The 14,878-nt window shown below is 39.2% G+C and overlaps 1 protein-coding gene across 1 annotated transcript; it reads left to right on the top strand.

The window, feature by feature from the left end:
• Positions 1 to 5,549: 5,549 nt before the first annotated feature.
• si:ch211-125o16.4 (neuroblast differentiation-associated protein AHNAK) lies at positions 5,550 to 14,730 on the top strand. Its single transcript, XM_067609310.1, has 5 exons — positions 5,550 to 6,034; positions 8,230 to 8,321; positions 8,458 to 8,578; positions 8,701 to 8,876; positions 9,226 to 14,730. Exons 2-5 carry the CDS (start codon positions 8,319 to 8,321, stop codon positions 13,531 to 13,533), a joined length of 4,608 nt encoding a protein of 1,535 aa, XP_067465411.1. The 5' UTR covers positions 5,550 to 6,034; positions 8,230 to 8,318; the 3' UTR covers positions 13,534 to 14,730.
• The last annotated feature ends 148 nt before the right edge of the window (positions 14,731 to 14,878 follow it).

Raw genomic sequence — 14,878 nt, 5'->3', positions numbered from 1 at the left:
ATTTATTTCCATTTCAAAACCTCTCACATTTATCTGGTGACCCTTTGGAGGGGCCCGACCCCTAGGTTGGGAACCACAGGACTTAACTAGCTAACTGTATATAAAGTAGTGTAAACTAGCTCCACCTCCAGCAGCTACAACAGTAACATGCTGCTCTAACACTGATGCTTCACTATTAATAATCTAATGATGTCATATATAATAATATATCAGTCGGAGGGACCAAACTGTCAGGAGAGTAGCAGGAGATGGATCCAAATGCAGGATGCAGGCAGTATGAACTGAAGAATTACTTATTTTAGCTTGAGTGCAGGCAAAAAAAAACTGAACTGAACAACACAGAACAAACAGAGAAGACTGAACACAACAGAACAAAGGATCCAACAAGACTGAACTGAAACACAGGACTGAAATACTAACTGAACCAACGAGGAGATGAGGTGCAGGTGGGGAGATGGGCGCAGAAACTCAAGTGAGGGGAATGAGGAGACGAAACATGAGAATGGGAAAGAAGCTGATAGGCTGGTGAAAACACTGGGAAAAGCAGACTGAGAACACAGGAGGAAAAACACAGCGCAAACTGAAAACCAAAGACCCAGCATACACATGAATATAACTTAAATACACAAGTCACTCTTCACAAACACAGCAAATAAACATCAGCATTACATACCAACCTAGGAACCTTTAAAGAACTCAAACATATATTGCTGTTGACATAAACATGAAACAATACATTTGTGAAGTGGAGTGGCCTGCATGTAACAACAAATATAGGACTGAAAGACAACTTTTGCTCTGGGTGTCAGTTCACTTTTGCACATTGTTTCTATGAGGGTCAGTGTGTAGCAAGCAACAGTCCTCACAGTCATATTTCCTTAAGAAAACAACTAGTGTGAAAACAAACTTCAGTTTCAACTTCAAATGGTGGAACAACTGAGAACCCCAACATGGCAGTGATCCTCAAGAAGCTACACCTCAGGGTGTAGAATATGACGTGGAAGATTGTACATTAGTCAGTGAATGTGATTGAGTGAAACCACTTTAACATCATCGTCTGGAGGCTTCTCCAGAGATTTTTAACATGGAGCAGGTATGTGTCGCAGCTATAGTTCCTACACTACCAAACAATCAGTGCTGACAATCTGCATGCTGAGCAGAGAGGTGGTGATACATTCCTCCCACTAAAGGCTGGAGGACTGGGAGGACAGAAACTGAACCCGATTTCACTTATCTATCAAAGGCCGTGTTGTCATACACATGCAAATAGGATTGTTACAAAGCTCCATCCACACACCCATACAGCTGCAACCTGGGGGGTTGGGGAGATGGTCGAGGATTGGAATGACCCTTGTCCCTAAGTGAAGACTGTGTTCTGACAAGCGGGATTGAATAACTTTGGCGGTGTTCATTGGTGTGTTCAGTGGGTAGATACACAATCAGTTTTTCAGAATGTCAGTAAACTAAACAACAAATACAGACCTGTGGTGGAAGGGGACAGACTCAAAGGGTCCTCAGGGCTTCCTCTGCTGTGCATTTTTATTGAAGTAGATTCTGATGGGTTAGAAGCTGTGAAAAATCCCTTACTTAGCTATGCAGCTTTCAGCCAGAGGTGTGACCAACATTGCTCAAGTCCCCAGTCAGAAACACTCAAGTCAAGTCCATGTCCTTAGTCTTAAAGGACAGGTTCACAGTTTTTCAAGTCTTTATTAAAACAACAGTCAGGACACAACATGTTTTTCTTGCCATAATCATTCCTCCTGTTCATACTGACCATTAGAAGATCCCTTCATTATGCACTTACAATGGAAGTGATGGGGGATAAATCATTACAGTCTTTTTAGTGCGAAAGTTCCTCTTTTTGTTACTATACTTCCAAGACTGTAAATGTGGCAGATATCTACTTGACATCAACTTTTAGATTAATTTTTGCTCTAAATGGCTGTGTGGACACACTGTGGATTTTGGCCTCCATCACTTACATTGAAAGCACATTTGAGGGGGATCTTTTAATAGCCAGTATGAACAGGAGGAATGATTACAGTGTGGAAAACCTCTTTCATATGGACACCTGACTGTTGTTTTAAGACACACTTGAGAAATCGTGAACCTGTCCTTTAAATGCAAAATTAAGCCTCATGTCTATCAGTTCAGCACTGATTTATATTCTCAAAGCCAAAATATTTCAAGTTTTTATTAGAAAAATATATAGAAAAACTATGAGTTTCAATTTCACTCCCTTCAAGGGTCTAAAACCATGCTAGCTGCTCTGTGAGGCTGTACTTACGGGCACAGCGGTGCTTTAAGCTAAATGCTAAGGTCAGCATGTTAATATGCCCCCAATGACAATGCTAACATGCTGATGTAAAGCAGGTATTATGTAAACCATGTACAGAAAACCATCTGAGTATGTTAACAAGTTGTTTTTTGGAGCTTGACCCATACTAGGGACTAAAAGTCAAGATATCTCAGCCTCTGCTGCACTGATTTTTTACCAGGTACTATAAAAATCTGTCTGTTGTGAGTCCCCGAACCTTATTGAAGTCCAGTACTACATTGCTGGAGTAACCTTTGATCATTTTGAATTGAGGCACCTGGACCCAGACCCCCATGGAACTCTGTTGGGTTGTAGAAAACTCACCTATCAAAATGCTGATAACAGACCTGTTTTGTAACTAGCAAATGTTGCTAATTGGCATTTATAGAGTTAGCAGCTCTGATTAGATTTGAAGTCCTTCTTCATGAGGTGGTAACATCATGTTGTCTCCCCTCTGTATTAGAAGTGTTCTTGACTATGACTCCAGTGAGGATGTGAAAGTATTTTGAATGTGAATATAGACATAGCACATCTGTCATTTATGCTAGAAAAGACTAAGGAAAAGACTCCTGTTCTCCTAATTAAGACTTCTTCCGTAAACTGTCTAGTTTCTGTTGCTCATCGTTTAGCTATTGTCTCACACTGACAACACCCTTCTTAGTCTTTCCTGTACACAGTCATCATATTGTATCAATTGGTTGGATGGGATGGGTAGTGACTCATGCTGAGTTGCTAGGTATGCATGTTAGGAGAATGTTGAAGCATTATCTTCAAATGACTGAAATGCTTTACAACAGAAAGCAAATCCAGTTCACCAAGCCATAAATTATGGTCTGATAATTTACCACAAGGTTTTCAACACGTTTTTGACACAGCAAAAATGGTACTGTATTAGCATCCCAGAGGTAGTATTATGTAAAGTACATTATTATTAGCTAAATGTACTTAAAGTATGAACGTAAAGGTACTCATTATGAAGAACTGTTACTGTCAATGATATATTGTTGTGTTATTTGATTGTTACTTATACATTAATTATCAATACACAGGAAAATGTGACAAAAATTGGCTGAGCATTCCTATGGAAGGAGTATTCATATTAAATAAATGTTAAATGTTTTGACCTATCACTAGGCTGTACAGTGAGTTACAGGCTGTACTGTCATAACTCTAATGGGCCTCATGACAGGTGACACTATTCTCTAGCCTCGACCTCACGTACCTTAAGGCTGCTTTTAAGTCCTACTCTCACCCAAGTAGAGAGCAGATACTTAACGGTTTGACCCGGCCTTATATCTATCTATTGTTACTGATACATTAAAATATAAGCACCATTTTCTATTCTGTTGTTTTATATTGTGTATCTTAATCTACAAAATAACTTGTAACTACAGTTGTCAGATATTTGTAGTGCAGAATAACAATTACAATATCTCCACATGAAATGTAGTGAAGTATAAAGTAGCATGTAATGTAAACATTCAAATATCTCAGAATTGTACTTAATTTCAATATTTGAGTAAATGTACATAGTTACTTTACACCACTGCAATGTAAAGATGATAATGCAGAGGAAAGTAAATTATAATGCATGATGTCCCAATAAAAGAAAGTAATGGATGAGGTATAGGACAATGCAGAGAACAGTCCATTATTGTCTAAATTAGCACACATAAGTGTGCATTACAGCTCTTATTTCACATCTACTTACCAAATGAAAAGAGAGGCTGTGTTTGAATAAACACCCATTTTTCTTTCTTTTTCTTTCTTGACCTTGGTAAACAGCAGTTCACAAAACAATCACAATCACTGCAAGGTCCATTTAGTAGCCGTTCTGGAGCTTTCAATCACATCACACAATCTTCCTCAACAGACTGAGTTGCCAGATGTCATAGAATTGTATATGTTCAAATTTCCATTCTTCTAAGCACTTTAAGGACTTCTCATCTATCCATCTATCCATCCATCCATCCATCCATCTATCCATCCATCCATCCATCCATCCATCCATCCATTTTCTGCCGCCTATCCAGGACCGGGTTGTGGTAGCAGCAGACTGAATAAGGTAACCTACTCCGTTCTTTTTGTTTTGCCAAAAAAAAGAAAAAGTTTAAAAAGCTCCAGAACAGTGACTACATGGATCTCGTGGTGAGATTAGTTTGCTAATTCTTACACTCACATGTTTGTACAGTAAATATGAATCCACAGCCAGCAGCCGGGCAGCTTAGCTTAGCATAAAGACTAGAGACCGGGTGACACAGCTATCCTGGCCCTGTCTGAATGTGAGTGACCTTTTGCTTTAACAGTTATCTTGAATACAGGTGCACCTCAAGGCTATGTGCTCTCACCTGTTTTGTTTTCCTTATACACTAATGAAATGCAAATTATAAATTCAACCTGCAAATTGTACAAATACTCTGATGACATGGTGCTAGTCAGTCTTATGCAGACAGGGGACACAGTTAATCAGTCTACTTATTTCCACCATATTGGTGAGCTTACCAAGTGGTGTGAAGACAGTGCCCTCTTTAATACTGAAAGTGAGACTAAGGTGCTGGTTATTATGAGTCATCACAGTGGGTTTTCCAGCTGTAGAAGCAGTAGAGTATAAATATTTAGAAACCTTTTTTGATCGCACATTCAGTTTTATAGCCAACACAGAATACATTTCTCAAAAAGCAATGCAGAGCTTGTATCTAATCAGAAAATTGGATTCACATGATATGAGCAAGAACTTTTTAGACTGTTTACAGAGGTCTTGTTGAAAGTATTTTAACTTTTAATATGTGTACATGGGAAATTGGGAAAGAGCAGAAACAACTGGGATGTATATATAAAACACTGGTGAAACAAAAAACCCGACAAATTGTGTCTGATCCTGTTCATCCCCTTTTTAAAGAATTCATAAAACTTCCCTTGGGAAGATGCTATAGAGCCACTGCAGCAACCAACAACATTTACAAAAAGTCTTACATACCAAATGCAATAACTTTGCTAAATTCATAAGCACCATTCACACTGGTACTGTGCATGTTGTGTTATTATTATTATTATTATTATTATTTATTATTATTACTAGTAGTAGTATTATTAACTCATGACTAGCTTATTAACTGATAATGTTGTGTGAAGTACCTGTTGTTGCTATTGGTACCTGCAATCCAGGATACTTTGCACTCTGATTTAGAATGTACTATAAACTCTTTGTCCTGATGTGTGATTTTAACTGGCCTATTATATAAGAGCAAAAACACCAAAAAGAAATAGTAAAAAACACAAAATGAAGTGTGAGAGCAAAGTGTTTGTGTTGTGCAGTGGTTACTGTATACGTGAGACAGTGTTGCTACGCATTTGTTTCTTTGTAAACCTGGTTAGTCCTGTTAAGAAGGAGTGGTGTTTTTCTGCTATGTCTTTCTCTCTTGCGCTTTCTAGTCAGGTTTCGGCTGCCAAAAGGCCTACACATCGCTCTCTGTGACATAGTTTGAAATTGAGGCGTGTGTGTGTGGGAGTGTGTGTGTTGCAAGGGGAAAAGTGGGCACTAGGAGAGGCGGTACTAATGCGGCCTAACCTGTTCCCCTGGCTGGCTTTAAGCTTATAGGCATTTAACTGGCCGATCCATCCCGTCTTGCCTGACAGAGCAGCAGTGATACACTGAGGAAGAGACATCTCTCTCCCTGGGCTTTCCTTAAGTGGAGGCATCTCTGGAAGCTGCATACGGTGAGTCCATCCAATATGGTCTCTTTCTGGTTGATTTAGACTCCATGATGAGATCATCTCAGAAGACAACTGATAAAAAATCCTTTATTGTGTAAAAAAAAAAAAAAAGTTGTAATTGAGTTTGGAAAATAGAAATTCAGCACACAGTTTTGCTGTTTGCTGTCAATTCTCACACAGATTTGCTGCAAGAATGCACACTGAGTTTAAATTTAAGTTTTGACATATATTGGAATTAAACTGAAATTTAATATGGCTGTGTAATATTCTTAAAATGTTTTCACAAGTCAAGGTTTTTGAAATGCTGTTTTGGTACACAACCCAATGTTGAAGTCAAGAACGGTGAAAATGAATTGCATTTCTGACATTAACACCTGAGGTTTCACGATGAAATGATAAAACAGTAGATAAAGAATATTATCAAATTTTATATTCACAATTACTAATTTGTTCTGTTAATTAACCCTGTCAGTGTGACTTCCTGCTGTCACAATTTGGAAATACCAAACCCTGCTGTCATCTGATTCACACCCTACTGTTTTGCAGTATGTGAATGGCATCAGTATTAATGCTGCCACCCTGTTTGAGAGGATACACCTCTGATTATTTTTTTAGTGTTATGTGCCTTTACTGTTTTACCTGTTTTCTTTGAATTACTGCCATTTTCTGGTTTGGGGAAGTATGCACAGGGTCTGAAACTGTGCAGTTATTTGTCCTTTCTTAAATCTTGTTTTTTGGAAATCAAAGATGTCTGTGCAGTAACAGTGACAGCAGTGACTCTGAAGAGTGGTGCTATAATAAACATAGTTCTCTGATATGTATAGAGCTCTCACTCTCTATGCCCTGACTTTATATGACTCATGCAGAGGAAAATTGTGAACTGTCAAACAGTTATGACTGCTGAGTTGTTGTGGCTTGTGCTTGAAGAGCTAATTACTGTAGCTTTGGAGGAGCACCTGTTCATGACTGTTGCATTAACACTGATGGGGTGGACCAATTAACATTAAGTTTGCTTTGTAGCATTGGTGGACAGATTGGGTCTCAGTAGAGGAAAATGTCTTTATTCCTTTGGTTTGATGACTTATTTCACAAGCTAGTGTCAGCATACTTAAAGCCCATTCTCCCTTTATCTATGCAAATATGCTGTAAATGAATTGCATTTATATGTCAAGATGCTGGGGTGTGGTTGAGGGAGGGCTGTGTGTGTGCTGAGTGTTGTGGCATGTCAGTCAGAATGCATCCAAACCGACTGGTTTAGATGCATACATTCCCCTGAACAAACCTGGCAGAAGCCTCGGATTCCTGAGGTGTGAGGTGATATGGTGTGTGGGTGTTGTTGTTTCTCTGTCAGTCAGGGTCAAAGAATTAAAGAGCTAGCTACTGCAGGCAGGTGAACAACACTGAACATAGGCAGGTATGTGGGAGAATAGGAATAAACTGACCCCTAGTGACAGTTATAGACAGCTGATTGGAATGATTCTTTGAAACTAAGATCTTCAGATAGTGTAGTATTCATACTATGAATTTTGATGATACAAACACAACAACAGTGTTTGTGCTATGGTCATCTTGTCTTCTGCCATGGTCAACTCTCATGTTCCCACATAAAGTAGCATGTGTTCATCTGGAGTTGAATAGCAGGAATTACCAAATATTTTAGGTAGTTTGTATACTGTTAGAAAAGGTTACATTAAACATGAAAACAGGCCATAGATCAAATCAAATCAAATGGTAGTATGTAAAAAAAGTTGAAGGGTAGGTTAGGTTAGAACCTAAAATGCATACAGTCACATACATAGCACCTGTTTTTGACAACCCATTTACTATTTCTCAAATCAGATTGAACCTAATCAAACCAAGGCCACACACCAAATCATCTCGTCAACATTCCCTTCCCTCCTATTACTTTTTTAATATGGGGGAAGTTAAATTAATAACATACTGAAAACTTAAACTGGTGTTTTTTGAAAGAAAAGTGGCTTTTCATGAATGTTGATGATGACTTACAATAACCTGAGTTAGTATATAGACATTTCACTTTTAGTTTCAAACACATCTTGAACACTGAAACAATGATCACGTGTCTTAATATTCTGTATTGGATCACTGCATCTTCATCTTGCATAAAGTACATGGTGTAGTTATGATTTAAATTATATTAACATAACTGAATAACTAATGTTGCTGCTGTTTTACAGATCACTTTGCTGTGGTTTGGAGTTTCCATGGTTTCTTGTATTTTGATATAAATTCCATGATATGTGGATGTAAATACACCTAACAAATAATGGTAAGTATGACAAACTAACACCAACCAGTACTATATGTGATAGCAACAGTGAAAACCATATGTCTGAGTTAAGAAAGATGGACTATGTGTGTGAAAATGTCTCATTATGTGTATTATGAACCCATTTTAAACTTAGAGCGTGGATACCAAGAGTAGACGTTTTTCAGAAAGCCTGGTCCTGGACGACTCTGATAAAGGAGTCATCATTACAGGAATCACAGATGACACAATCGCTGCAAAAAGTGGCCTGCAAGCAGGTAAGAGAAAAACTTGCTGCTGCAGTTTAGGAGAGTACACTCAATATCGGTAGATGAAGGATTTGAGATAAAGATATAGATATGTTGAAATGGTTTTGATGAGTTATTTCTATTTGTTCCAGGTGATGAGATTGTTGCAGCCACTATACACCTCGACCACCTCAACAAAAATGAAGTGTTAAACATCCTGAAGATTTTAGAGCCGTATGATAACAACATGAAGGTGCTGACAAAGAAGGAACTGAGTGCCAGTGCCAGCCTCAGCTCCTTGGGATTAGGACTTGAAGGTCCTGCAGAGGTAAAAGTCACAGTCCTAGCCAAAGCTGAACATATCCAACTCTGTCTGTTGTATGACCTGTTGTCTAGCACTAGTCCAGTCAAAATCATTCTCTGATATAATGTTAGTTTCTCAAATGCCACATAAAAGTCCCTAAAACCTCCAACAAATGCTTTCTTTGCACCTTTCATCAATTAATTTAATGATCAGAAATTCTCAACAGAGACTGTGACACAGTGTCACAGCAGAGTCATACATTTCATATAATTGATGAATGACACAAGGGCTACTTTGATTGATGTTTGAGTAGTAGTTTTAAAGCTGTTATATAACTGTTAACCTACTTTGTTTAACACTTCATTACCAACAGATGGTCAATGCTCTGGATGCATCGGCTGAGACACCAGCAGTTTCCCTTGATGGTCTGAGTGGAAAGTTAAATGCTGCACAGGGGGGTGAAATAAATGGTCCCACTCTCAATGGAGACCTTCCTAGTCTCAGTCTAAATGAGCCCTCAGCTGATGCTGGTGCCACAGTGCCATCCCTAGGACTGACTGGACCAGATCTAAAGGGAGAACTAGATGGCAACCTTAAAGCATCTGATGTCAGTGTCTCGACTCCCAGTCTCAACGCTCCCAGTGCCTCCCTAAACATAGAGAAACCAGAAATCAAGACGGGCAACCTGAAACACAAGGCCCCAAAATTCACTATGCCACACTTTAATCTACCTCAACTCAAAACACCAAAAGCAGATATGGATGTTTCTGGTGACATAGATCTCCCTTCTGTCAGTGGAAATCTAGAGACACCAGGCCTCAATCTGTCAGGCCCAAAATTAGACCTTAAAAGTCCAGATTCAGACCTGAATGGGCCAAAAGTGGATTTGAATGGCCCTGACGTAAATTTAGAAACCCCAAATGCTGATATTGATGCACCCTCAGGCAAAATCAAGTGGCCCCATCTAAAATGGAAAGGTCCCAAAGTTAAAGGACCAGATGCAGACTTAAATGCTGACCTGTCTGCACCTGATGTCAACCTCTCCACAACAAAGATTGATGGGGATCTAAGTGCACCAGATGTTGACATTAACTTGCCCAAAGCTGACATCAAAGTCCCTAATCTAGACGTTCAAACCCCAGACCTGGACATTGATGCCCCATCTGGTAAAATCAACTGGCCTCATTTGAAGTGGAAGAAACCCAAACTTCATGGCTCAAAACCTGATCTGGACATAGATGCAAACCTGAACACACCAAATGTTGATCTATCTCCAAAAGTGGAGGGTGGGATAAATGTCCCAGATGTTGACATTAATTTGCCAAATGCTGATCTTAAAGCCCCTGATCTAGATGTGCAGTCCCCAAATATTGATGTAGAGGCTCCATCTGGTAAAATCAACTGGCCTCATCTGAAATGGAAGAAGCCCAAACTTCAAGAGCCAAAGGCAGACTTAGACATGGATGTAGACCTAAACACACCTGATTTAAATCTCTCAACTCCAAAGATTGAGGGTGACATCAATGTACCGAATGCTGAGCTGAATCTCCCAAAAGCTGACCTTAAAGGTCCTGATATAGAAGTTCAGACCCCAGATCTTGACATTGATGCGCCATCAGGGAAAATTAACTGGCCTCATCTGAAGTGGAAGAAACCTAAACTTCAAGGCCCCAAAGCTGATTTGGACCTTAATGCAGATCTGAGCACACCAGATGTTGATCTCTCTGTTCCAAAAACTGATGCTGAGATCAGCACACCAGATGTTGATCTCAAATTACCCAAAGCTGATGTTGATGTCGAGGCCCCTTCTGGCAAAATAAGGTTCCCAACACTCAAAAAGCCTAAGTTCTTGCTTTCTGGGCCGAAGGTGAAAGCCCCAGATGTTGACCTTGATGCTGATGTGAAAGTGCCCAACCTCAGTCTCTCTCCTCCTCAAGCATCAATTGATGGACCTGATGTTGATGTGAATTTACCAAAAGCTGATGTTGATGTTAAAGCACCAGATCTAGACATTGAGGGTCCCTCCGGGAAATTCAAATGGCCCACTCTTAAAAAGCCAAGGTGGTCAATCTCAGGTCCTAAGGTTAATGGTCCAGATGTTGATCTAGATGCTGATGTTTCAGCACCTGATTTGAATCTCTCAGCTCCAAATATTGACAGTGAGATAAATGCACCGGATGTAAATCTAAATTTACCAAAAACTGACCTGGAAGGGCCCAAGTTAGACATTAATGCTCCAGATGTTGAAGGTCCATCTGGAAAATTCAAATGGTTCAACTTCAAGAAACCCAAATTTGGCACACTGAAAAGTCCAAAGGCTGACATTGATGCTGATGTGACGGTACCAAATGTGGACCTCCAGGGGCCTGATGTGGATTTGAGTGCACCAGATGTTAATCTTTCTGACCCAAAAATTGAGGGTGGGATTGAGGCTCCAGACCTCAATATTAGCATGCCTAATGCTGATGTCAAAGGCCCAGATGTGGATCTCAATGGTCTGGATCTCGACCTTGACCCACCCAAAGGTAAACTGAAGTTACCTAAACTCAAGTTACCAAATGCCAAGGTGCCTGAATTGGATGCTGAATTAAAAGCACCAGGCACCAATGCAAGTCTTGACTTACCTAAAGTAGATGGGGATGCACCTAATGTTGATCTTAAAGCACCAGATTTGTCCCTGTCTGCTGCAAAAGTTGATGGCAGTCTTGATGTACCAGATCTTGCGCTTTCAGATGCTCCAGATGTTGATGCTTCTGCTGGAAAATTCAAACTCCCCAAAATAAAAATACCAAAGTTTGGCCTATCAGGGCCAAGAGTAAAGGGACCTAATCTTGAAGTTGATGCTGACCTCAAGGGTCCAGATCTGGATCTGTCTCCTCCTGATGTAGACGCAAAGCTGCCCAAAGCAGATCTAAAAGCAGCTGATGTTAATCTAAACACACCAGACTTGAATCTTTCAGCCCCCAAAATTGAAGGTGGCATTGCTGTTCCTGATTTGAACCTGAGTCTGCCCAAAGCAGACCTGAAAGGCCCAAATGTAGACCTTAACACACCCAATGTTGACAATGAGGCTCCTTCTGGAAAAATAAAGATGCCTGCATTCAAATTGAACGGTGGAGCATCTAATATAGAACTTGATACTCCAGATGCCTCTGTTCCTGATCTTGAATTGCCAACAGCTAATGTCAATGCACCCACAATTACAGGAGGTAGAAGATCCAAAGTAGAAGGTCCTGACCTTGACGCTGATCTCAAAACAGATCTTTCAGCCCCCAAAGCTAACATCAGTTTACCAGACATTAATCTTTCTACCCCGGCAATTGAAGGTCCCTGTGTGGACCTTAATTTGCCCAAAGCTGATCTAATGGGACCCAGTCTGGATCTACCAAAAGCAGACCTCCAGGTATCTGATCTCAACTTGAAATCATCAGGTCTCAGCCTGTCTTCTCCACAAATTGATGGAAACCTCTCGGCACCAAACACAGACATGTTGCCAAAAACTAATGTCACACTAGACACTCCAGGAGTGAAGCTCCCTGCTTCAGATATAAAAGGAGATATCTCTGCTCCAAAAGCAGATCTTAAAGGACCTGATGCACAATTAAAAACACCAGATTTAGATTTAGATTCCCACAAGGGTGACTTTAAATTTCCTCACTTTAAGCTTCCAAAACTTAGTCTCTCAAGCCCTGAAGTAGAAGTTCCCAGTGTTAACCCTTCAGTTGAGGCTGGAATAGAGGCCCCCAAGGTCAACACAGGCACCCCTTCAGCAGATGCCAACATCTCTGTACCTACGGTAGACTTAATTGTTCCAAAGTTAGAGGGAGATATCAAAGGACCAGAAGTGGACGTGAAAGCTCCAAATGTAGATGCTGACCTTGAAAAACCAAAATTTCCACATTTCAAGCTTCCGAAGCTAAGCATTTCTGGGGCTAAAACAAAAGCTCCAGATGTTAATACCAGTGCAAATCTCAATGTCTCACCTGATGGAGAAGTCGATCTATCCAATGTCAGTGTCTCTGCTCCTGATGTGAAGACAAGTGTCAACACACCTGGAGTGGATATCACAGCTGAAGGAGATGCTGAAGTTAAAGATTCTCCGAAAAGTAAGCTGAGATGGCCCTTCAAATGGGGAATAAAGTCCAGTTCAGGTACTGATGAAGAGGGAAGTGGCGCTGACTCTGAAACTGATATGGCTAATGCTGAGGTGGAGATTCCCGTATTCAAATTGCACAAACTGCCCAGGAACAGCATTGATGCCATTGGAGGAATTGGTGATACATTTGGTTTATCAAAACTTGACACAGAGGCCAAGGATTATATCGTTAGCAAAGGGGTCCGATTACCAGTAGTAAATGCAACATCGAAAGCAGGAGAAAAGGTTGACATTATGGAGAGATTGAAAATGGCGAAGGAAAAAGCACCCTCAACTAATGTCTCACCAACTGAAGCGAAAACTGATATTGATCTGAAGCTTTCAGCCCCAAGCCTTGACATCAGTGCCTCTACAGAGGCAGGAGATTCGTCTTTGGTGAGAGGAGGTACGTTCAAAGTGGAAAAGCCAGAGTCTACACTGGGTCTGGTAGCCCCTGATATTTCCACATCAGATGAAAATGAGAAATTATCACTGAGCCTCTCCAATATGCTTGGCCTTAACATCAAGGATTCAGATGCTGACTGATTCCTGCTAGGCTAACCTGATAAAGCTTCACTTCAGAAACATTGTAAATGCATGCAACAAAAGCAATTCAACTTCTTAGGTTGTGATCATAAAGAGATAAGTTTAATATACACTTGCCACAATATTCTGCAGATAATGCCAGCTACAATATCCTTCTTGTGAAATAACTTTAGGTAGCCCAATGAGGAAAGTTGTTTTTATAAACTATGTGTATATTCCTGTTATTTATATAAGCTTTTTTTCTAAACATTGTTGATTTGGAAGTATGTTACTTATTAAATGACTGCCTCAGTATTGCATGTAATTACATCGAGTTTCTGAGAATTACATTACTTTACCTTAAAATTTTAAGATAAGTTAATTGTGTGAGTGACTGTATTTGATCATTTTTGTTCAATAAAGAAGTCAATAATTCCATTATTTTTACTAATATAAAAGAAAGAAAAGAATAAAACTGATGACTTTTTGGTTTGTATCCAAAGTAAATAAATGTATGAAAACATGGAACATTTATTTTAAAGATCTGTATGTATTTTTTAATAAATTCCTGTGAAGTTACCTGAAAAAAAGGGAAAAAGAAAAAAAGAATCAGTGAAACAAAAGCTCTATTTAAACCAGAAAAATACTCATGTATTGTTTAAGACATTATACTTGAACTGCATGCATACTTGCCTACTGTATAAACAAATTTCACATTTTTGCATTTTTAGCAAACCTGCCGTATGCTGAGTAAAAGACTCTATAGGTTACAATAGCAATTAGGAACACTTGTCTCTTTCTTTCCCTGTAATTTGTACCAAATGTCATAGTTCTTTCCAGGAACTTTCTTGTATATTACTGGGAAATTATTCAGAAATTATGGAAAGAAAAAGAAAAAAGAAAAGAGAGTGTCTCTGATTAGATTAAATAAAGATGAAAATGTGATTAGAGAGTCCTTATCAAAAACAAAACGCCCATTTTAACTGTCTGTGTTTTACAGATAGGCATTTGAGGTTATTATTGCTACTTATTTTTTCTTTAAAAATGATAAAAGCTTTTACAGAGTTTGGCATGTATTTATTTCAGACTGAGAAAACAAGTACAATAAAGATTAAAATTCCAGTTGTTTCTTCAAACATAAAAAACCTTACTGACCAATAACATTGATGTGAGCATTTAAGTTTTTAACTGTAGTCTTGATTTGAAAATTTAACAAATTTGAGTTTTTGTAGAACTCTTTTTTAGTTGGACCAAATTGGGGAGAACTCTATGAAAGAATAATTATACTTGTTGATCTATTTTTTCATTAGTCCTGATATTTCCTGCATAGCTCCTTTCCATATAATATAGAGCAACAATAAATGTG

The sequence above is a fragment of the Thunnus thynnus genome, chromosome 14 (genome assembly GCF_963924715.1).
Source record: "Thunnus thynnus chromosome 14, fThuThy2.1, whole genome shotgun sequence".
In the NCBI taxonomy this organism is placed as follows: domain Eukaryota; kingdom Metazoa; phylum Chordata; class Actinopteri; order Scombriformes; family Scombridae; genus Thunnus; species Thunnus thynnus.
Note: the sequence above shows the minus strand (reverse complement) of the source record. Positions and strands in the feature narration are given on the sequence as shown.

Bases quoted from the DNA above. Each gene is read 5' to 3' on its own strand.
- si:ch211-125o16.4 (XM_067609310.1), top strand. The intron at 8,579-8,700 runs GTAAGAGAAAAA...TATTTGTTCCAG, and splicing joins AAAAAGTGGCCTGCAAGCAG to GTGATGAGATTGTTGCAGCC. The intron at 8,877-9,225 runs GTAAAAGTCACA...CATTACCAACAG, and splicing joins GACTTGAAGGTCCTGCAGAG to ATGGTCAATGCTCTGGATGC.